The sequence below is a fragment of the Dermochelys coriacea genome, chromosome 2 (assembly GCF_009764565.3).
Source record: "Dermochelys coriacea isolate rDerCor1 chromosome 2, rDerCor1.pri.v4, whole genome shotgun sequence".
Taxonomy (NCBI): domain Eukaryota; kingdom Metazoa; phylum Chordata; order Testudines; family Dermochelyidae; genus Dermochelys; species Dermochelys coriacea.
This window is the reverse complement of record NC_050069.1, coordinates 7520952-7545775: the sequence shown is the minus strand read 5'-3', so window position 1 is coordinate 7545775 and position 24824 is coordinate 7520952. Positions and strand designations below refer to the sequence as shown.

Genomic DNA, 24824 nt, shown 5'->3' with positions numbered 1-24824 from the left:
GCTTAGGGGGTCTTTCATGCGGGTCCCCACATCTGTACCCTAGAGTTCAGAGTGGGGAAGGATGGACTCCATGTCAAAGCTTTGTGGACCAGATAACATCTTACAAAGACTCAACACCAACCTAGCCCTGCGTTCTGGGCTTCTGCTGTCACTATTCTTTGGCTTCCCAGAATACTCCATTCTGCTTCACTTCCAAAGAATTAATCCTTCCAGGAGCATTTGCTTAAAAATAAAAATTTGAATTTGGCTCAGTACTTAAAATTCTGTTTTAAAAAAAAAAAGCCAAAACTCATAAGAAAACCAAAACCCAACAGAAACATTTCCACTTTTTATTTCCCTTCTCGTGGGAACACCTGAGTGGACACAAGGAAACATTCCTCGTGGAACATTTTCAGCCCATTTGCAAAGTGCTAGCACAAAGCCTCTACCATAGTGCATAGGCTTCATCCGAACTCTCTGCACAGGGGTGGATTTCACACTAAATCAACCAGCACAAGCAAATGGGGTTTATAAAACTCCTTCTGTTTGATCACCTATATATAATTAGTGACAGGGGGAAGATAATTCGCTGGTTTAAAATGGATGATTTTTAAACGGATGTAATCCCTAGAATAAAATATGTAGACTTTAAAACTCCAAAAAGCACCTGTCTAGCTCCATTTTTGAGCCCCCTTCCTGGAACATCTGAGTGTTTCCACCCACTGTATAGCAATGTACACAAAGTAGTTGGTCTCCTGCTAAAATGGCAAACATCAGCCCTCCAATGGTGCTGTAGATGCACAATGACAGCAAAGTTACCTAGGGGGCGTGTGCATTGAGATTAGGATAGGCTTGGGATAGGCAGGGCTCTCCTCCTTCCTCTTTGCCTAGCCTATCGCAGGTCCTCTAGAGGTGTGAATCTTTCCTTGCATCACAGCCTCTCCATGTTGCTCTAGGACCACCAGGTGGACTATACACTAGGATACCCCCACCCCTCCGCACACAAGGGAACGCACCAAGGAATCAGCTCCCCATCATTGTGTGTGGAGAGAAAGCAGCCTTGCCATCAGCAATGCTATACACCCCCATGCTCCTGCCAACGGCTCTTTCCAGGTTTCCATAGCTCACTCATTACCATGGTATCTGAGCAGAAAAGTCTGCCACCCCATTTCCCCCATAATACCCTATAGGGATACACATTTCCTAGAACTGTCTGCCTCAGAGGAGGGCAGCCACAAGAGCAAATTCTTTCACAAAGCTAAAGCATGAGGTTGCAGTCATTAGCTCCCCTTTGTGTCATGACAATTGTATTACGAGTTTGCTTTTATAAAGTGCAGCCTCACACTGTGCATTAGAGACCATTTAAAACATACAGGTTGACATCTGGATGCTTTGCCTCTTTTTACTTTACCATTTCCAAAGCCCCTCGGGAAAGAAGGAGGTGGGAGGCCAGGGAGGTTATTTCTGAGCTTTGGTTAAAAAAAAAAAAAAGTGCAGCCATTTGCTAAATGTTATTTCTGGATTTGCATGTATTTACCGAGTGACACTCTGTGCCCACTGCTGTAATGTAATAGCACGCTGCACAGATTAGATGCAGCATCCCTGTGAGGTAAACTACCCACAGTGGACACATCATGCCCAGCTTCCCTCTGCACATCATTCCAAATCACTCCAATTGTAAATACACCTAGAAGACAGGAACAGAATCCTATGTCTGCCCGTGAAATGCTCTATCTCCAGTCCCCACAAATGCCTCTAAAAACACTGCAAGCAAAAGGCCCCAGCTGAACGTATATGGTAAACAATGTTGTACACTAAATTCTCACCCGTGCTACTACTGTTATATGCACTAGTTCAATGACTGATACATGAATCAAACCCAACAGAATGAGCCACCAGGCAACATGCAAAAGCAAGCATCATAATATGCCACACAGTAATTCGATCACGCCCCAAGACTGAGGATACGATGAAAATTGAGCAACCCCCAGCATTCCTCACATATTCTATTATATTAGAACAAGGCAAACATCCAATGATATTACAAAGCTGGAACTACAGAATCACAAAAATATTTCTTCACCTAGACCACAAGCCAACCTGGGGAACTCACTGTTGCAAGATATTACTGAAGTAAATATTGTCGCTGGAGCTAAATAAGATTGAGAGCACTGTCAACATCAGTAGTGGTGCAAATTAAGAGCCCAACAGTGCAATCCTTAAGGGCTTGTTTACACCGTACAGGAACATGCGCTACCATGGTGTGATTTCTAAAGCACACTAATGTGCTGCACAGTAATTGGAACAGCATTATGTTAATGTTCAAGATAGATGAATTCAAACTGGACGAGGTGATGAGAAGTGCTACTAGGATGATCAGGGGAAAGGAGGGCCTATTCTACAAGAGGAGACTAGAAACACTAGGTTTGTTTAGCCTACAAAAAGAAGGCTGAGAGGGGATATGTTTGTTCTCCATAAATACATTAAGGGGGTAAACACCAGGGAGAGTGAAGAGCTATTTAAACTGAAGGACAATGCTTACACAAGCGTAAATGGGTATAAACTGCCATAAATAAATTCAGGCTGGAAATTAGAAGAAGGTTTTTATCAGAGAGGTGAGGTTCTGGAACCACTTCCCAATAGGAGCCAGGAGTCCAAACAACTTAATCAGAGAGAGCTGGCCAAATTTACAACTGCTTGTGATGATCGGAGACAGAGCTCAGCACACCGTCCTGGGTGGGGATCACTTCCTCTTTCTGTCTTATATTACTAAAAGCTCGTGCTTCAAGGATTCAGATGGTCAACCTGCAAGGGTCAGAAAGAGATTTCTCCCCTCCTCTCCCGCAGTGCATTCTGGATGAGTTTTTGGTCCCCTTGCGTTGAAGCATCAGGGATACAGATGGGGAAAGATGGGACCCGGGCCAGGGCTGTGAGGTGACATTGAACATTCTCTCTGTCGCAGGTGTTTGGCTGACTGGTTCTTCCTCATATGCTCGGGGTCTACCATATGTGGAATAGAGAAATAAATCTCCCCCTGGGTCAGATTGACAGTGACCTTGTGGATTTTTCATCTTCCTCTGTAGCATGTGGGTGAGGGTCTCTTGCCAAGATTATCTGGATACATCTCACTTAATCATTGTGCTGCCACTGCAGGGGCCTCAAGCACTGGTGCACCTCCCTCCTTCCTAGCTCTGCCTGTGGCACATAATAGTCTTGTCTCCTGTGGGCTGTAATACTTTGGTCTAATTTCAGTTATTAAGTTTAGTGTGTGGGTGCTGGGTGGTGCTGGTGGCCAGGGAGAGACAGAAGATCAGACTAGATGATCTCCTGATCCTTCTGGCCTTCAGCTCTATTAATCTACCATTTTAAGTGCACCAAGGAACTACTTACTCATGCAAACAGCCCCAATGAAGTCAGTAGGAATATTTGCATAACTGATCCTCAACATAAGGATTGTACAAGATAGCCCTAAAAGACTGAACAATGGTGATTAAATCATGTGCTTTGAAAGGGCAGCATGCTGCTCAGGGAACAATCACACACTACATAGCACTGCACAGTAACTAGGTGCGCAGTGGTGATGTATGTTTTCTTCTGAAGCATCAGGTACTGGCTACTGCAGGGTCTACAGCAGGGGTTCTCAAACTGGGAGTTGGGACCCCGCAGGGGTTCTCAAGGTTATTACATGCGGGGTCATGAACTGTCAGCCTCCACCCCAAACCCCGCTTTGCCTCCAGCATTTATAATGGTGTTAAATATAATAAAAAGTGTTTTTAATTTATAAGGGGGGGATCGCACTCAGAGGCTTGCTGTGTGAAAGGCATCACCAGTACAAAAGTTTGAGAATCACTAGTCTAGATGGACCAACAATATAATTTGCCTAGGCAATGCTACATTCCTATGACTTATTGCATGATGTGTCTTGATATTTTATGATGTGTTGTGAGAGCACTCGGAAAGCAACTCACGTCTTCTGTCTAGCTCTCAGTACTGAAGTCAGAGAAGAGGGGCTAGAGGAGATCTTTAACTTGACTTCCTTGTACCTAATCACCATGCAAAATGATCTATCATATAGTGTAGCATTTATCTACTGAGGTACATCAGCCTTGTTATACATTAGCAATTAAAACTGCCTTCCCCAGCTTAGTCAGGTAAGGTAAATTATAGCATGCAATCAATACTTTACCTAGGGGTTGATATCCTTGTCTCGATGGGCCTCCAAAGGGGTTCCGGCTTCCAAATCCGCTCCCATCAATGGAACCATAAGACATTTTCTACGCAGTGGTGAATGGAGATTTTCTCTTAAGGCTAAAAAAGGACACAAAGAAAGAACAGTTGGCTAAAGTCCACAAGCATTGCCTAAAAGACCCTGCAAAGGAAACAAAGCCCAGAGCTTTCCTAGTAACCTTGTACACCAGTAGTAAGAGGGGAGGGGTGTCAGGTCTCCTTTGTTATGTCCTTAGCCTTTCCAACGACCTGCTGTGTGACTTCAGGTAAATCAGCTCCCCTTTCTGTGCATTAAATGAGCTTAACACCTCGGGGGTTGGGAGACTTCATTCATTACCGTGTGCACTGTGCTTTGAGATCCTCCGACGGAAGGCGAGTAAAGGGTAGTGTTAGCAAAGGAAGGTAGCTATTGCTTTCTGCAGCATTTTGGCTACTGAGCTGGACAGGAGTCTATCTATCTGTCATACTGCAGGCTTGACGAGCTCCAGAGAGACAGTTTATGGCCATATCATAATCTCCTGGGCCTCCAGTACAAAAACTGCAGCCAGAATTATTCCTCCTTTCCTGTAAAAAGATGCTGCATCAAGCAGCAATGGACTGAATTCAATACACTTCTGGCAGCTGCAAGCCTAAATCTCCTCCTTCATCTCCTCCTTGCCTCTGCAAAATGCAGCCACCACTGCCCCAGAAGCCTTAGAGGGTTATTTCAGAGGGCTCCCAGGACTTGAAGGGCCAAACATGACTCACCCTGGAGGCCCTGGGAACCTGATGGCCCAAAGAAATAAGGACCAATGTGCTGAGGCAGGGTTGGTAGGTAGCCAGGAAGTGGCAGAAGTGGCAAACCAGGGAAGAAGCAGCATGAGAAGTGGTGCTGGCTCCCCGACTCCCAGGGAGCAGAAATGGAAACGGCAGCCCCTTCTCCTTGCTTGTGGTGGTGAGGCCAGGAAGAAGGGCAGTGGATGGAGAAGCTCTCTGGCTGCAGATGGGGCTGATGGATGTGACAGTAGATTCCCTGCTGAGAGCGTGACAAGGACCATACAACAATGATTTTCCTGTCCTTGCTCAGTGGAAATCCCTTCACTGGAAATGGTGCCTGCAGCATGGGAGACGGCAGGAACTGGGAGCCGATCAGCTGTATCTGCATGTTGGGGTGAAGAGTATAATGAAAACCCAGACACCACCCAAGTACATACACAAGCAGCGTGGTCCCAGCAGCTAGGGCAGGAGGCGGGGAGTCAGCAGACCCGGGGTTCTATTTCCAGAGCCTCGATGTGTGACCTCAGGCAAGAAAGACACCCGCGTGGGGATAACGCATGTGCCCTGTTTTGGAAAGAGCTTTAAGATACAAGTCTGGAGTTACCTATGAATGATCTAGCCTAGGTGTATCGAAGGTACGAAAGAGCAGTTTCTGTATGAATTAGGGATTTATTCATTGCAATTTATTCATGGTACCAGCTACCAAAGCCTGCAGTGGCAGGCGAAGTCTCTGTTGCAGTGAATCAGCTCAGCGGTCTGCACTGCAGCACTTCATTTCAATCATCCTGTAGGAAGAGCAGAGTCTCCAGACCCCAAACCTCCACTTGGACTTTGGCCGCAGGCAGCTGCTGCACTTTTTTTCTTTGAAGCTACAAGACACCTGGCAAAATTACTGCTGCCATTAGTATGGGCAAAGGAATCTGTGACATCCCAAGGAAGCCACTTACTGCCCTTTTCCGACAGGAGCAAACGCACACAAACAGAGAGCAGTGCAATTTATCTCTGCCTCAAGAAAAAAAAAGCCAAGAGCTAATCGACTCCCATTTGCACTCCAGTTCCCTGTCAAGCTGCAGATCTCATCCAACAGCTGAGCCGCATTTCTGCACAGAGGGGATGTGCCAAGTGATTCCTAGGCCTTGTGGCAGAACCAGCCTCCCGTACACTTGGCCCCCAGGAAAGAAGCTGCAATAGCCCTAGAGGGAGATTCAGCTCCGAGAAGCCAGACAAGAGAAGCTACAGTGAAAAAGAAACTGAGTACAGGAGTCAAAAGGCACAGACCAATACAAAAAGCATAACTAATAAAGAACAATAAATACAGTTCCTCACACTGCTCTAGTGTCATTCAGCTGAGGATCTCAATACACGGTACAAACATTAATTAAGCCTCAACATCCCCATGAAGTAGGTATGTTTTCAGCTGAGTAAAACTGCAACACACAGTGACAGAGCTGGGAACAGGAGCTAGGACTCACAAGACAACACTTCTATCTAGATACTTACAACCAAGGTTTTGTCATGGGTATTTTTCATAAAAGTCACAGATAAGTCACGGGCAATAAAAAAAAATAAAAAAATCACGGAACTTCACGATCTGTCCATGACTTTTACTAAAGACACGGGGGGGGGGGGGGGGGGGGGATAAAAGTGGGACCCCCACTGGCCACTGCTCCGTTGCTCTGGCGGCCCCTGGGGGCAACCCAGCAGTGGCAGTCTCTGCTCTGGCAGCTTAGGACTGCTGCTCCTGCTGCAGGGGCTGGCTGCTGGCTCTGAGCAGCTGCTGACCAGCCCTGGGGTCTGACCACTGGCCCCTGCTCTGGCGATGGGGGCTGACCGCAGGAACCACCGGCCCTGGGCCAGTGGTCTGGCAGCAGGAGCTAACCACTGGCTCTGGGGGCTGATCTGGCCCCAGGCCACTACTCCAGTGGTGGTGGTCACTGCTCCAGCCCCAGGGACTGACCGCTGGCCCTGGGTCACTATTCTGGCAGACGAGGCTGACTGCCAGCCCCAGGCCACTGCTCCTGGGCAGGGGGCAGACAGCTGCTCCAGCCCCGCTGCTACAGTGAGCTGAAGCTGAAGAAGTCACAGAGGTCCAATAAAGCCACAGAATCTGTGACAGACTCGTAGCCTTACATATAACTAAGGCTAAAATCAGTCACAGATTCTGTGATTTTACGAGACCTCTGTGACTTCCTCAAAATTCCACTAATTCAGCCCCGCCACCTGTAACTTAGCTTCACAGGGCCCTCTGTGGTGGGGGTCCCCAGGCAGTTGCCCTGATTGCTACCCCCTAACGCCAGTCCTGTGTACATTTCCATGATTTGTTTATTCCCCGCATCCTGTCTGTGACTTTCAATAAAAATACCTCTGCTAAAATGCAGCTTTACTTATAACCCCCTTTACTGCAGTACCTGAGCTCCTCATGATCTTTAATTTACTTATCCTCCCAACTCCTCTGTGAGCCAGGGCAGGATTGTTATCCCCATTGTTTAGATGGGGGGAACTGAGGCACAGAAAGACTAAGCGATTGGCCCAAAATCACACAGGAAGTCTGTGGCAGAGCAGGTAATTGAACCCAGGTCTTCTGAGTCCCAGGCTAGTGACAGAAATAGTACAAAGTAAGGTCATGCACTTAGGGTCTAATATCAAAAATTTCTGCTACAAGCTGGGGATTCATCACTTAGAAGCGACAGAGGAGACTTGGATGTGAGGCTCAATCAGAGGATGACTATGAGCCAGCAATGTGATACGATTTTGAAAAAGCAAATGTGATTCTAGGATGTATCAGGAGAGGCATTTCCAGCAGAGACAGAGACGTCTTAATGCCATTGCACAAGGCTCCGGTGAGACCTCACCTGGAATACTGTGTGCAATTCTGGTCACCCATGTTCAAGAAAGATGAACTCAAACTGGAACAGGTGGCTAGACGAGCTCTGAGGACGGTCAGGGGAATGGAGGACCAGTCCTATGAGAGGAGACTGGAAGAGCTTAACTTGCTTCGCCAGACAGAAAGAAGGCCGAGAGAGGATATGACTGCCCTGTATAAATACATCGGGGGGTAAACACCAGGGAGAGTGCAGAGCTATTTAAACTGAAGGACAATGCTGGCACAAGCACAAATGGGGATAAACTGGCCACAAACAAATTCAGGCTGGAAATTAGAAGAAAGTTTCTAACCCTCAGAGGGATGAGGTTCTGGAACAGCCTCCCAACAGGAGCTGTGGGAGCAAACAACTTAATTAGTTTTGAGAGCGAGACGGAGAAACTGATGAGTGTGACTGTATGATAGGGTTCCTTGTGATGGTGGGGGCAGGGCTCAGCAGCCCTCTGGTTTCTGTCTTATATTCCGAAAGTTCATGCTCCAGGGTTCCAGCTGGCCACTGGCAGGGGTCAGGAAGGGATTATTCCTTCCCCATCCATGTTTTCTGGGAAGGTTTTCGGTTTGGTTTTGTATTTTTGTCTCCTTCCTCTGAAGGATCAGGGATGGCCATGGCTGGAGATAGGACATTGGACGGGGAGGGCCAGTGCTTTCAGGTGGCACTGAGCTTTCTCTCTCTCTCTCAGGGGCTTGGCTGGCTGGTTCTTGCTCACATGCTCAGAGTTTAACAGATCGCCGTGTGTGGGGTCAGAAAGTAATTTCCCACCAGGTCAGATTAGCAGTGACCTGGGGGGGTGGGGGACGAGGGTCCAGCTTCCTCCACCGCATGGGGGTGTGCATCACTTACCAGGATTATCTGGGTATATCTCACTTCATCATTTCCCTGACTTTGAGGGGGCCTCGGGCATTGGTGCACCTCGGTCCCTCCTGTTCTCTCCATGTGGCATCTAGCAGTCTAGTCTCCTGTGAGCTGTAATAGTTGCTGGGTTTAGGGAGCAGGTGCTGAGTGGTGTTGGCGGCCTGTGATATACAGGCGGTCAGACTTCTGGCCCTGAGCTCTCTAACTCTATGGCCTAACTACTGGATCATCACTTCCTCCCTTTTGAATGGAAGCAAAGTCCTAGGATCGCCCTGACCTCCAGCTGGGAGTGTGATTAGGAAAGGGAAGCAGGAATTCTAGAAGAAAAGGAGCAAGAGGAGACCAAGCCTGAGGGCTGGCCCAGAGTGAGCTCTGATCTTCAGAGACACAGTCTAGGAGTAAGAACTTGTGTTAAATGCTTTGCTCTGCCATCCCACCCCCACCCCCCAATTGGGTGGCCTTAGGTAAAGAAATGGGTAATATGGAGAATGAGACACCCAATTACACCTCCTAATTCCTCTATTTATCCTTCCAAGACACAGCACAACTTTATTCTGAATTGCGTTATTAATGCAAACTGAGAGACTGTATTGCCTAATGGACCAGGCCCAAGGTTTCCCTGAGGATGTGTTGGGGGCTGGGTAGCAACAGACACCATCTGCTTGGGAGCGGATACAGCTCTGGAAATCTTGAGTTAGCGGAGATTGTATGTGGGCCTAATCGGTCAAAGAGGAGAGAGACTGCAGTCACTCACTCACGTACAGCTAATGAAAACGGAGCTGTAAACCACGGACTAAATTATCTTCCCATTAGGTTAGGTCAGCCCAGCACTCTCTGACGGGACAGGCAGAGTCATCGTCTAGACAGGTGAGATGCAGACAAAGGGGCACGGGAGGAGTCCAGGAAAGCTACAGCTTCCCTGCTCGCATCACAGGGAATAAACAGCTGAGGCCTCTGGCTTGTTCTTGAATTATTAGGGCCTGATCCTGCCATCAGATCTGTGTGGGCAGATTCCTGAGCCTGCAACAACCAGTCTCTGCCTGCACAGATCCCATTCCAGGATCAGGATCTTAGCCCGTTCTGCACTGCATATTGCCCAAAGCTAGCTTCACTTCAAAGCGAGGCCACCAAAAGACATGAGGTCGGTTTCCAGCAATGGAAAGTCCACCAGAGCGGGCTGAATTGGTGTAAAGGAGCCACAACGTCCCCTTTGAGGGTGATCAAAGGAGGCTAGCACTGCCCAAATGGTGGGTGGCACTAACAAGAAAGGGGGTGCAGCCTTAGAGCATGTTGATGGAGCATCTTACTTACCATCAGCCACTCCAATTGCCAGAGCTCTGACCCAGCACAGCAAGAGTCCCTGCCTGAGACCCACAAGAGAGGGCAGTGGCGGCAGCGCCTCCTCTACTAGAGGGGGCTTAGCAGACACAGGAAAGTGGAATTTACAGCTCACAGAGCAGCTTCATCCAATCTAGTCCCACAGGCCTGCCCTCTTCCACATAAGTGTCTCCATCGAGCGATGTTAATCCCAGACTATGGTGTTCTCTCAGTCTTGGGAACCCTCAGTGAGTTTTGTGACATTTGGTGTTTTTCTTAAAGCTCTTGCCTCTGGAGTCATGTGATCCTGACAGGATCTCAGTTTTAATTTTTATTTTTATGTTTATTTTTTAAATATACATTTTTAGCCCTCACGGTTGTGGAGAAAAGTTTGAAAATGTGAATCCTACCGGTTCAAAACCAGATAATCACAATTTCTTATTTAAAATCTTGGGATTTGCGGGACCCTGATTCATGATTTTTGGAAACCTGGGATGAGCAATACTGTTACCTTCACCCATCTACACAGGCTGTTCCTCTGGAATAAGTTACCAACTTCCCATCCATGAAGAATCTTGAGCTCTATTTATGGATTCACTTTATTGCCGTGAGTTCCTTCATTAGCATCTCTCCTCCCTGAACAGCAGGGTCACAACAAAACATACCAAAACTAGGTCCCTATTTATTTCTCAAACACACCTCAGGATTAGGATTATTTTAATCCTTGAGCATGTACAGTGGTTAGAGCAACCGCCTAGGAGTTGGAATTTCCATGTTCTGTTCCCACCTCTGCTAAAGGCTTGCTGTAAAACCTATGGGCAAGTCCCTTACACCAAGGTTTTCAGAAGCGACTTGTGACAATGGTTGCCTCCGTTTCTGGTTGACCAACTTGACACTCTTCTTCATAGATTTTAAACCACAAGGAATCATTGGGACCATTTAGTGTACCTATATAACACAGGCCAGAGAATTTCACGCTCTAATCCCCGCATCAGACTCTACAGCCTTTAGTTGAACTAGAGCATATCTTTTGGAAAGGCATCCATTTTGATTCCAAGTGAAGAAGAATAAACCACATCCTTTGGTGAGCTGTACCACACAGTTAAAACATTGCATCTTACTACCAGTTTGAACTGTGCAAACTTCCATTTCCAGCCTTTGAATCTTACTATACTTTTGCCTCCTTGATTGAAGAGTCAAGATACATGTCCCCTATGTAGGTGACAGACTGATCACATTGTCTCTTAATTTCCTCTTGGATAAACTAAATAGATTGATCCTCTTTAGGTTCTCATTATAAGGCCTGTTTTCCAGACCACAAACCATTTTCAAAAGGGGATAGTCGAGGATTTTCTTAAAATCTTGACCGTAACACCTAAATCCATTTTCTCACCTGTAATATGGATAGAATTACACTGACCTGCCTTACAAGGATGCTGTGAAGCTAAACTTACTAACCCTGAAATGCTTTTAGATCACTGGGTGAGATATACCACATATATTTGCATAATATTAATATTAATGCCAAATCCTTTCCAAATGGTTTGCTCTCCAGGCTCCAATCTGTCAATTATGGGGGAGTCATGTCACTTTCCAGGCTTTTGTTTTCAGGGATTTATTCAATTATTTAAAAAGCTATATCGTTCTGGAACATCACTTGGAGAAATACCACTCTTTTTCCTCTGAGATCCTGAACTTCTGAACAAGCTCTATCATCAGAGTTCTAAAAATCACTGGGTTTAACACTGAGTTGCTATAATTGCACGAATCCCTACACTCTCGATAAGCTTCATACCGAATGTGTCAGAGGTCAATTAGAATGGCTGTAAGGAGATGACTTTAAAAAAAAAAAAGTTTGTGTCTTTGAGCTAATTTATGCTTTTAGTTCTTCTGTGGTGTTTGCAATATTAACATTCTGTTCTCTGGCGGCTTAGTACAAGGTAAGTTTAGGAAGCAATATGTTTAAAAGTTTCAAAATTACTTGCAACAAATGACTGCTCAGTGCAGTTATCCAGAGCTGGTATCCCAAGCGTATTGGGACAGGGTGAGCAGGTAGCCAGATAAGACTGTGTATTTCCTCCCCAACCCCTACTTTGGTTTCCAAGTTAATTTCAATGCTGGTGAAAGGTGCTTGGAGATGGAAGTAGTGCTATGTCTCCATGGCAAAGGCAGAGATGCTGCAAGACTCCCCATCAACGCTGTTCCACCAAGGTGCCTCAACCTTGTTATAGACTGGAATTCTCTCTCAAAGTCTCCACTGGCTGATCAAGTGGCCTTGGCTAATTTCTTGCCAAGGCCACCAGCTGTCAACATCTGTAATTCTTCCTCTGGCACAGTTGTGCATGACTATCCAAGCAGCCAGATGTGCTGAACAAGTAACAGAGGCCAAGCCCTAATGAGCCTACAGTCTCTAGCACAAGTTGCCCCAGAACTTAGAACAATACAACCAAAGAGAGACTGGGGTGTGCTCTTCATAGCTAGAACTCTATACAAAACAGTTTGATCTTCAGGAGGTTCTAGAGGGATGGGTAAGATCCGTGGGCTGTCCCAGGTGACTGGGAACTCCTTGATTCAAAGCACAGACACTTGATCATGGCTGCTTTGCCTGGGGGTTTAGTCAGCTCTGTGTAGATACCCGAAATCCTAAATCAGCATGCACTGAGCTCAAAGTAAAACCCAGCACAGATTCTCTGAGGGAAGCAGCTTCTTTTGTTGTTCCAAAGATCTCGTCAGAAACATGGAGAGGCTCCTTTCAGGAAATTACATCCTTTGTTATTTCCAAACATGGAAACATCTCTTCCACGAATTAAGTCCTCCAAAGTAATTGGCAGCCTTTGATCTGTTCATTGTGGCTATCATTGCACATGATTCTCAGGAGCAGGGTAGTTCGGCTCAGGTGGAGAAGCTAATGGGGTAGGTACTGAAGTCACTGTGGGGTACAGGGTAGACCACGCCTTAGATGACTGCGAGGACTCTGTGCACTGAATGTATTTTGCTTAGCTTGGCCATCACTGGCTTGCGGACCCCACTGCTGACTATTTCAACTCCAGAGAAGCAAGAGTAGCCATCTGTGATGACCAGAAGATGTCCTCCATCAGTGACATCACAAAAGTTTCACAGACTAGGTGCAATGGAGAAGCTGAGTTCCCAGGGATAGAATCATGGCACAATAAGCAGGTGGGATACAGAGGTTATAAAATCTATTCCTGGGAATAAGATTTTTTTCTCATGGGAGCAGTTAGGTTTTTCAGATATTTCGGGTGGCCAGCTCAATAGTATGGCCCAACAGAAAGAGAGGGGGAGTAGATCTTGGGGAATAAAGGAGTAATCCATCATCTTTTATGCAACATACTTAAAATGCTTCTGGAGTCTGAAACCACCAGCATCTAAATACTGGTTTCCATTGCTTATCTTCTAGGCCATACCAACCAACAAGGCTGCAAGGGCCATGAGGCTTAGATAATGGTAATAAAACAATTTTGATATCTGCTCATGAAAGGCATTGTCAGTTCACTTGGCCATAGTGTGACATTCTGTTTTAACTGAAGCCTAGCTAATGGGCAAACACCCCTTCTCTTACTCCAAGGAGAAAATGGTAGAGTAAGAGAGATACTTTATTACCAAAATGTTCCCACCATTGCTACACTGAGCCATCGCCTGGGTGAATCAGTTGGGTTTTTTGTAGTGCTGTCTTCTCTTTGCCATTTCATGCCATGCTGTCTGTTTTTTGTGAACTCTGCATGTAGAACCGTCTTAATCTATCAATGCACTAAGCAAAAACCGAAGTATTACATATTTCAGTGAACAGCAAAATTAAATTTCAAGTCAGTTCAGGAATCCAGGCTTCATCTTCCTTTTCGCTGGTTATGGATTATGAATATTAATGCAAAGCTGCTGTAAACGAACAGGAAGGAGGGAAGAAGGGGGTGGGAATCAGGCTCTGTAATTTTCTCCTGTGTAGCCGGAGCAAAGCTATTAACTTTGGATGATCCATATGCAGACATAAACAGAGACAGGGGTGTTACACTTGTTCAAATTAATAGATACAATCAGTGTTTGTGCATTGGCATCAGATATCAACAGGATAAAGGAGCCAGTAAGGAAGATATTGCAGAGATAGGCACAGAGATGCTAGGACCACAGTAAAATTTGGGAACCCCGCTTTGTGGGAAGGAGGCACCTGGGAGACAGTATGTTTAAAATGACAGAATCATGGATTACTACATCTCGATGTTCTGCTCCCACCACTAAACATACTGTTCTCTAAACCCCCCATTCCTATTGCTCACAGGAAGGCCCTGTAATTGCAAGTGCAAGGTTTCTGAAAAGCTCTTCAAGCACTGGTCTGTACCAACAGGGATACTCATGGGCAGCCTCTCTAGAAACTCTTCTTGGAGATGGCTAAAGTAGTAGTAGCCTGGTCCAACAGAAAAACATGGCAATGTGGACACGAGAATTCTGAAGTGCTCCAGCAATGATTTACAAGGAAGCCATGAACAACTCCCTTAACCTTTTCCCTTCAGATTCCCTACTGAGAATAAGGTGATAATGCCATTCACTGACCCTATCTGTGAATTAGTTTGTGCTTGTAAAACGTTTTGGAGGCCGTGAAGGATAACAGAATGGTTCTTATTATCTAACAACTAATGGAAGATACTCCCCTTAAATATGACGTGATTGGAATAACAGAGACTTGGTGGGATAACTCACATGACTGGAGTACAGTCATGGATGGTTATAAACTGTTCAGGAAGGACAGGCAGGGCAGAAAAGGTGGGGGAGTAGCACTGTATGTAAGGGAGCAGTATGACTGCTCAGAGCTCCGGTACGAAACTGTGGAAAAACCTGAGTGTCTCTGGATTAAGTTTAGAAGTGTGTGCAACAAGAGTGATGTCATGGTGGGAGTCTGCTATAGACCACCGGACCAGGGGGATGAGGTGGATGAGGCTTTCTTCCGGCAACTCACGGAAGCTACTAGATCGCATGCCCTGATTCTCATGGGTGACTTTAATTTTCCTGATATCTGCTGGGAGAGCAATACAGCGGTGCATAGACAATCCAGGAAGTTTTTGGAAAGCGTAGGGGACAATTTCCTGGTGCAAGTGCTAGGGCAGCCAACTAGGGGGAGCGCTTTTCTTGACCTGCTGCTCACAAACCGGGTAGAATTAGTGGGGGAAGCAAAAGTGGATGGGAATCTGGGAGGCAGTGACCATGAGTTGGTTGAGTTCAGGATCCTGACGCAGGGAAGAAAGGTAAGCAGCAGGATACGGACCCTGGACTTCAGGAAAGCAGACTTTGACTCCCTCAGGGAACAGATGGCCAGGATCCCCTGGGGGACTAACATGAAAGGGAAGGGAGTCCAGGAGAGCTGGCTGTATTTCAAGGAATCCCTGTTGAGGTTACAGGGACAAACCATCCCGATGAGTCGAAAGAATAGTAAATATGGCAGGCGACCAGCTTGGCTTAATGGTGAAATCCTAGCGGATCTTAAACATAAAAAAGAAGCTTACAAGAAGTGGAAGGTTGGACATATGACCAGGGAAGAGTATAAAAATATTGCTCGGGCATGTAGGAAAGATATCAGGAGGGCCAAATCGCACCTGGAGCTGCAGCTAGCAAGAGATGTCAAGAGTAACAAGAAGGGTTTCTTCAGGTATGTTGGCAACAAGAAGAAAGCCAAGGAAAGTGTGGGCCCCTTACTGAATGAGGGAGGCAAGCTAGTGACAGAGGATGTGGAAAAAGCTAATGTACTCAATGCTTTTTTTGCCTCTGTTTTCACTAACAAGGTCAGCTCCCAGACTGCTGTGCTGGGCAACACAAAATGGGGAAGAGATGGCCAGCCCTCTGTAGAGATAGAGGTGGTTAGGGACTATTTAGAAAAGCTGGACGTGCACAAGTCCATGGGGCCGGACGAATTGCATCCGAGAGTGCTGAAGGAATTGGCGGCTGTGATTGCAGAGCCCTTGGCCATTATCTTTGAAAACTCGTGGCGAACGGGGGAAGTCCCGGATGACTGGAAAAAGGCTAATGTAGTGCCCATCTTTAAAAAAGGGAAGAAGGAGGATCCTGGGAACTACAGGCCGGTCAGCCTCACCTCAGTCCCTGGAAAAATCATGGAGCAGGTCCTCAAAGAATCAATCCTGAAGCACTTAGAGGAGAGGAAAGTGATCAGGAACAGTCAGCATGGATTCACCAAGGGAAGGTCATGCCTGACTAATCTAATCGCCTTTTATGATGAGATTACTGGTTCTGTGGATGAAGGGAAAGCAGTGGATGTATTGTTTCTTGACTTTAGCAAAGCTTTTGACACGGTCTCCCACAGCATTCTTGTCAGCAAGTTAAGGAAGTATGGGCTGGATGAATGCACTATAAGGTGGGTAGAAAGCTGGCTAGATTGTCGGGCTCAACGGGTAGTGATCAATGGCTCCATGTCTAGTTGGCAGCCGGTGTCAAGTGGAGTGCCCCAGGGGTCGGTCCTGGGGCCCGTTTTGTTCAATATCTTCATAAATGATCTGGAGGATGGTGTGGATTGCACTCTCAGCAAATTTGCGGATGATACTAAACTGGGAGGAGTGGTAGATACGCTGGAGGGGAGGGATAGGATACAGAAGGACCTAGACAAATTGGAGGATTGGGCCAAAAGAAATCTAATGAGGTTCAATAAGGATAAGTGCAGGGTCCTGCACTTAGGATGGAAGAATCCAATGCACCGCTACAGACTAGGGACCGAATGGCTCGGCAGCAGTTCTGCGGAAAAGGACCTAGGGGTGACAGTGGACGAGAAGCTGGATATGAGTCAGCAGTGTGCCCTTGTTGCCAAGAAGGCCAATGGCATTTTGGGATGTATAAGTAGGGGCATAGCGAGCAGATCGAGGGACGTGATCGTTCCCCTCTATTCGACACTGGTGAGGCCTCATCTGGAGTACTGTGTCCAGTTTTGGGCCCCACACTACAGGAAGGATGTGGATAAATTGGAAAGAGTACAATGAAGGGCAACAAAAATGATTAGGGGTCTAGAGCACATGACTTATGAGGAGAGGCTGAGGGAGCTGGGATTGTTTAGTCTGCAGAAGAGAAGAATGAGGGGGGATTTGATAGCTGCTTTCAACTACCTGAAAGGGGGTTTCAAAGAGGATGGCTCTAGACTGTTCTCAATGGTAGCAGATGACAGAACGAGGAGTAATGGTCTCAAGTTGCAATGGGGGAGGTTTAGATTGGATATTAGGAAAAACTTTTTCACTAAGAGGGTGGTGAAACACTGGAATGCGTTACCTAGGGAGGTGGTAGAATCTCCTTCCTTAGAGGTTTTTAAGGTCAGGCTTGACAAAGCCCTGGCTGGGATGATTTAACTGGGACTTGGTCCTGCTTTGAGCAGGGGGTTGGACTAGATGACCTTCTGGGGTCCCTTCCAACCCTGATATTCTATGATTCTATGATTCTATGATTTCCAAATAGCTGTAAGGAGGAGGGAGGAGAGTGGTTAAATATGGTCCAAGGAGGGTGAAACTGAGCAAAGAAAAGATAGAGATGAAAAGATAGAGATGATAGAGATGTTTCCTAGAGTGAAATCATTTAGACTGTGACATAGTCTTCCCCCTCCCAGATGCAAGTGTCATCACTGGAGTCATTTAATGCTGGTCAAGACAAATGCACCAAAGAACTTTCTGCAGGCAAACTAGTGACAGAGACCATTTTTATCCCTAATTTTTGTGAGCCTGACTTCTTATTCCCTTGCCCGGATGTCAAAAATGCACACACATTCAAAGACCTGTCAGAATGATAAAGTAGCAACATTTACTGACAGATCCCCACAAAACATGTCAGAAACACTGCATCCAGCTAATGCTTACAGCCACTGATCTTATGTACAAACCCTTCCTCGGAAAGAGGAAAGGGAAGCCGAGGGTGAGCTTGTGCTTGATACCACCCTCTGCTGGACAAAATCAGGTCTATTCCAGCATTTCTCCCTTCTCTCTGCCAGATGTGTTCCTACGGCCGCTTTTTAATTCACCCAGCAGAGACCTTTTATTGGAACCTCAGATCACAAGTACAGATTTTCTTATTTACATCTCTAAATTAACTGACAGAGAGCCAGTCACCGAGAACGTATCCCACTATGGTACATAACACATTGACATTTTAAAGCCATGGATCGAGCCTAGCAGCCCAGCCGCACCCAAGCCCCTGGTTTGGGCATTGAAACGGAACACACATGTGAAGTAAAGAATAAAATATTAGCCCCATTTTACAGACAAGGTGAAGTGGCTTGACCAAGGCTACGTAGTGAGTCAGAAGCGGAGCAGAGATCAGAAAACAAGATGACAACCTGACTCCTAAAGCCCAATCCATTCCTAATTTAAACCTTCTGATTAATTCAGGCCCCTAGAGCTCTGTGCATTATACCACTCACAAAACTGTTTTTTAACACACACACACACACACACACACACACACACACACACACACACACACCCCGTGCCACAATTTTCTTTCTTACGTTTTCACGATTTTTAACATGCTTTAATGTTCCCTGAACTATTCCTCCCACCACCACGTGCCCCAGACTGACTGGGTTGTAAATTAGCGCATAGAATGTCAGAGACAGAAACAATTTTTTAAAAGCATGCAGTTCAGTCAGTATTCAAAAACAACAACATCCTTTATGAAATGCAAAGGATCTGAAAGGTCCCTCTAAATAGAATATAATAAGTAAAAGGAGTTAATTAATTAATTGGAGATCATTAAAAGGAGTCAATCTAACACTACCATATCTCAGAGAAGAACTTAACTAGTAGGGAAAAGCAAATTAATTATGATGGACAATAAAGGGAGGAAAAGAAGGGACCTCTTCAACCAGTGAATAATTCCTCTGATCACTTCTCTCCCCACGTATATCTTTTCAATCTGGATTAGGGTGGCCAACTTTCTAATCACACAAAACCAAACACCCTTGCCCTGCCCCTGCCTTGCTTCTTCTCCAATGCTCCGCCCCCGCTCACTCTATCCCCCTTCCCTCTGTCGCTCACTCTCCTCCACCTTCACCCACTTGCTCATTTTCACCAGGCAGGGGGTTGGAGTGTGGGTTTTGGGGGGGACCAGGGATGAGGGGTTTGGGGTGCAGGAGGGGGCTCCAGGCTGAGGGGTGGAGCCAAGAGGTTTGAAGTGGCTCCTGGGTGGTGCCAGAAATGAGGGGTTCAGGGTGCGGAAGGGACTCAGGGCTGGGGCAGGGAGTTGGGGTGCGAGAGGGGGTGAGGGCTCTGGGAGGGAGTTGGGGTGTGGGAAGGGGCTCAGGACTGGGGTAGGTGATTGGGATGTGGGGGGGTGAGGGCTCAAGGTGGCACTTACCTCGGAGGGCTCCCCAGAAGCTGCGACATGTCCCGGGCACGACCAGGCATCTCTGCAGGCTGCCTCCGCCTGCAGGTGACGCCCCCGCAGCTCCCTTTGGCCACGGTTCCTTGGCCATGCCTCCGCCTAGGAGCTGAGGGACAAGTCACCGCTTTCGGGGAGCCGTGCAGAGCCAGGTAGGGAGCCTGCCAGCCCCGCCAACTGGACTTTTAACAGCCCGGTCAGCTGTGCTGACCAGAGCCACCGGGGTCCCTTTTCGACCGGGCATTCCAGTTGGAAACCGGACACCTGGCAACCCTAATCTGGATTTCTCTAAGGCCTGGTCTACACTACAGAGTTAGGTCAACGCAAGGCAGTTTACGTCGACCTAACTCTCTAAATGTCTACATTAAAATGTCACTCATACGGATGTAAGTCACCCACTACGCCAGCTTAATAACGCCTCCGCTGCAAGAGGCATAGTGGTTAGGCTGACATACTTAGGTCGACGCATTGTCAGTATAGACAAGTGCTGATCAGAGAGAGTGGAAGAAGAGGAATAAAAACACGGAGCAATGTTTTTTCTCCTCCCTCAGCCAAAGGAGTGTTCTTTACTTAGTGTATTCCCTAGTGGGCGGTGGCCTGGTCAGTTTTTAAATGAATGAGTGATAAGTGATTTTTCAAATCCTTTCCCACATTTCCTCGCACTCCCAATCACAGTAGAGACTGGTGTGAAGTAAAGTGCTTGTACTTCGAATAAAGAAAAATATACCATAGCTGAAATAATGTAACAACAAAGCGGAGTGATGATTTTCCAGTGCTCTCGGTTCTCAAAGGCACACAGGACTGTACAGTACATGACATCCTCCCTCCCACAGTGCAAGTTCTGACCTATTATTGAACATTAAGAGCATCAATGCCTGGATGCTTCAACCAGATCAACCCACTGTGCTAGGCTAGGCCCTGTACAAACACAAGAAATAGCAGTCCCTGCCCCAGAGAGTTTACAGAGGTAAAATAACCTCTCTACTCCTACTTGAGATTCCCCTCTTTATGCATCCCAGGATCACATTAGTCCTTTTGGCCGGAGCATCACACTGGGGGCTCATGACAGCTCATTATTCACCAGGAACCCCAAATCTTTTTCAGAGTCATCTTACGAACCCTAGTAAGATCCCCACCTCATTTCACAGCAGCTGTATTAGGACTGGAAGTTCTTTTCCTGCCATCATGAGATAATGCAGGGCTTGGACTGCCTTTGTTTCAAATGCTACTGATTAATACAAAACCATTTTTTTCATAAAAGTGGCACATTTTAAAAAATATTTTTGTGACCACCAAGTGGCAATAGCAAGCACTGATGCTCCCTGTCAATCATGCAAGCAGCTATTTGAAATTATGGTAACACAGAATGTCCACAGGCAAGAAATCAAACAGTTTTGCAAACTAGAAGGAAAAAAATTATCTAAACCTAATTTTTTTTAAGACACTCATCCATTTATCAGGAAGGATTGAAAGAAATATGTGCAGTATAGTCTGGCCAAAATACAAATAATTTGGATATGATAACTCTCGGCAGTTATTTGAAAAGATATGAAGATGCAGGAGGGAGAGGAATTGCAAGGATGATCCAAGGAAATGTAATGCATAGAAAGTGAATGTGAATTTGAGTGAGATAGTAGAATCTTTTAGAATGTGAAATATTCACCCAAGGGAATTGGTGAAAGAAACCAGCACCTGAGTTACTCAATAATAAATTCAACTAAGCACCAGATAATATTCTAATGCATCGTAGAGAATGATCCCACATCAATCAGGGAAAGAGGAAGAGAGGGTCTAGATGACTGGATTGATCTTCTCCTTAAAAGTGCTTTGCTGTCAAAGGAGTTTCTATCTCAAAGTCTCTTTCATCAAAAAGTTTATGAGGGACACAAGAAAGACTGCTGACAAAACCAAGATAGCGTAAAGAGGCAAACTTCTTATCAGTCAGCCACTGTTTAAAACAACTTATGATGAGTGCAATTTATTTATTTAATTTATTTATTTGGTTGTGTGTGTCCAAAAGAAGCCCAACATCACGCAGACAGAGACTCAAAGAGACAGAATCCATTCTTCAAAACAAACATACACGCTAACACTATACTGAGCAAACCATACCTGCCAGTCATGCCAAGAGTTACAGAAAAGGAACAGGTTGTCAATTATAAACTGGAGAAGATGAAAAGCCTCATCTCAGCTGGCTACCCGAGGTTCTACTTCAGGTTTGTTAGCTGCATGCTTAGGGATTTATTCTCCCACTGATATGCCCAGACAGTACCTGATAGCATCAAGGGAAGCAATGCATGAATATGGAGGAAAAAACCAACAGCTTACTAATGGGTCTGAGTGACAAAAGAGATAAAACACCAAGATTTGAACAATAAAATGCTTTACAAAAAAAAGTCACTAAAATCTCAGACTACACAAAGGAAATGGAAGAAATGCAGGACAAAAGAGACTCTACCAATCAGCTCCCAAACATCAATTCAGTCTGTCTTCACTGCAAAAAAAGCTGTGCTTACATCAGGTTAGCTACCTTGATGTAAAATCCTAGTGGAGACAATGCCTGTAGCTGGTTGACGTCAACCGCAAGTGGGGGATAGAATGGGTATAGGGTTGACTACCTTGCCTAGCTACACTGAAGTTAAAACTACCCATGCCTTGTCTCAAGTAGGACTTCACCTCAAGATGCTATCTCCAAGTAACACACAAACTTTTTTTTTTTCTAGTGAAGGCAAGACCTCAGTCCAAATACCCATTGTCAAATAGCCAGTTCCTCATTATTGGTAAATTGGGGAACTAACTAAAGCAAGGGGGGGAAGGGAAGGAAAGTAAAATGGAAAGGTATTAAAAGGGATAGAAGTGGGAAACGATCCCCCCCACCAAAAAAAAAAAAACCAACAACAACAAAACTTGCAACTTTTCTTCACACCCCCTCTAAGTTGATTCTAAAATTCAGATCACAATACCTGGTTATGAATACCTCTTGCAATCACTCCCCCCTTCCAATTCCCCACCTCTTTTCCTTGTTTGTTTAAAGGGTTTGGATGGGGAGGTGGGTGTGGGGAAAAAGAAGAAAGGAAGCAGGGATTGGATGTCTCCGGAAACTGAAGACCTGAATTCCAGAAGAGCTGAGTGTTAACGGCTCTCCCTGACTTCAGCTGGAATTGGAGGTGCTCAGCATCTCTGAGAATCAGGCCATGGGAATGACACATGGTGAGTTTCACCCCGACATTCCTGGACAGCCAGTTTTCTGAGTCAGCCGCAACAAAAGGCCGCATAGCTGGGTAGCAAATTCTGAGTCCTCGGCATGGCCCTGCCATTGAACTGCTGGGAGACGTTGGCACTCCTCCTCTCTGTGCCTCCATTTTTCCTCCCACACTTTTGCCTGTCTTGTCTATTTAGGGCTCTTCTGGACAAGGACTGTCTCTTACTATGTGTATATCTGGTGCCCAGCACAGTGGTGCCCTGATCTTGGTTGGGGTTTGTAGGTGCTGCTACAATACATGTGATTGGGGAAAGAGTCTAGCAGTGAGTCCTGGGGGGTACTCTTGCAGGCAATGGGAAAGAGGAAGATCACCAGTTTAAAGGAAGCGGTCAGGAAAGCAGGATAACCAGAGAGGTTAACGTGGGGGAATCCAAGAGAAGATACATGGTCTAAGGCAATGGTTCTCCACCAGGGGTCCGGGGCCCCCTGGGTGGGGGGGGCACTAGCAGGTTTCAGGGGGTCTGCCAAGCAGGGCTGGCATTAATCTTGCTGGGGCCCAGGGAAGAAAGTCGAAGCCCTACCGTATGGGGCTGAAGCCCGGAGCCCCGAATCCCGCAACCTGAGGCTAAAGCCAAACCCTAAGCAACTTAGCTTTGTGGAGCCCCCTGTGTTGTGGGACCCAGGGCAACTGCCCTGTTACCCCCTAATGCCAGCCCTGGCTTTTATATGCAGAAAAACAGTTGTTGTAGCATAGGTGGGCTGTGGAGTTTTTATAGTATTGGGGGGGAGGGGGCTCAGAAAGAGAACCCCTGGTCTAAGGGGAAAAGATCAGGGTGGATAAAAATAAATGATGTTTTTAAAAAAAAAATCAGACTTTTTTATTTAAATCAGATTTTTTTTTATAAAATGCTTTTTGAGGGAAAAAAACCTATCTAACGAGTTTTAATTAAGATACATTATAGCTCAAAGATATCTCATCATGGAATAGGGATTATAAATTCTAATTCTATAGGATGAGACAATATATTCATGTAATGTTTCAGAAAAGTTTTGTAAATGAGTTCCAATAGTTCATGGATTAGGGACCCAATCTTATGGTGTTCCAGGGGCTTCTGTATAGATTTAGGTTAATCTTTCTATCTACCCAATGGGACTCAGTGCTCAGTCTAGAAGATACCATCAGAGGTGCTTAGTTTTGCAGTTCTCAAACTGTGGATTTGTGTCTCCAGAGATAACATGTTAACAGCAAAAATGTTTTTAAATAAATTAATAGAGGTGAGAAATAACAGACCTCAACCCTATTGTCCCTCTGCAAATTTGGGTACACAGAGTCAATCCCTTACCTCTCTCTAAAAGTGCAAAGTTTCAACAAATTCAATGAATAGAAGATTTTGGGGGGCGGAATAGTTCCGGACAAGGAGAAGAAGAGTGGAGATAAACGTGAGAAGGGAGGTACAGGCAGTAGAAACAAAAGTGAAACTGTTTGAGTAGCATATTCCAAAAGTCTTGAGGTCTTTCTGGGTGTAGCCTTCACTGGTTTTAGATCTACCATACCATTCTCTCACTAGAAGGGAAAACCTATAATGGCAGCAGGCTGTAAAAGAGACCTAGTTTGGGAATAAGAACCATTCAAGAAATACATGTTTGCTGATGATGTTTCAAAGAAAGTCACATCAGTGAACTGGTAGAAGTCACTTAAGCAAGCACTTGGATTCAAAGACTGTTGAAGTAATAATCTCACTTTTAACAGCAGTAGCTGCTTCTGCCAGTGTAGAAAGAATATTTTCTTCCTTTGGACAAATTCATTCCAAATTGAGCAATCGTTTGGGGCCTGAAAAAGCAGGAAAGCTTGTTTTTCTTTTCCAGACTATGAACAAACAGGAAAAGGAAGGTGAAGACGACTGAGTTAGCTGCAGAAGCCAATATTTTAAGTTTCTCATGTTGACCTGGCTGACCTAGTCAATTTGATTTTTGGTTTTTTGGTTTTTAATATTTCATTAACTATTTTAGTTAAAAACAATTTTAACAAAAACAAACCTGATTTTAAAAAACTTGAATGTTTAACTAAATTCAAAAATGCATATGCTTGTTTTGTTAAAATAGTATGCTTGCTGTTGAAGAAAAAAAATCCAGAATACATAATGTTGTTGTTAAATAAAACAATTTAAATGTCTGTCTGGTGATGTTCTCCTCTTAATACAGCATGGCAAGAAAACCCTCCAAATATTAATCATTAATCT

At 45.6% G+C, this 24824-nt stretch overlaps 1 protein-coding gene and 1 long non-coding RNA gene across 16 annotated transcripts in view; one reads left to right on the top strand and one right to left on the bottom strand.

Moving 5' to 3' along the window:
• The window catches only part of TSNARE1 (t-SNARE domain containing 1), a 688236-nt gene that overhangs the window by 503245 nt on the left and 160167 nt on the right, over positions 1-24824 (bottom strand). For 12 of the 15 annotated variants that reach the window (XM_043507269.1, XM_043507264.1, XM_043507267.1 and 9 more), the window contains one exon: positions 4166-4287. In XM_043507269.1, coding sequence (XP_043363204.1) covers positions 4166-4250 — 85 coding nt within the window. In that variant the 5' untranslated portion in view covers positions 4251-4287. Of the gene's footprint in view, positions 1-4165; positions 4288-13634; positions 13750-18035; positions 18049-24824 lie in introns of those variants that run through there. The other 3 variants (XM_043507262.1, XM_043507260.1, XM_043507265.1) reach the window with 3 other exon arrangements.
• On the top strand, positions 14828-24441 carry LOC122458577. Its single transcript, XR_006278623.1, has 3 exons — positions 14828-14838; positions 17260-17263; positions 24208-24441. It is a non-coding gene; the product is annotated as an uncharacterized LOC122458577 (long non-coding RNA).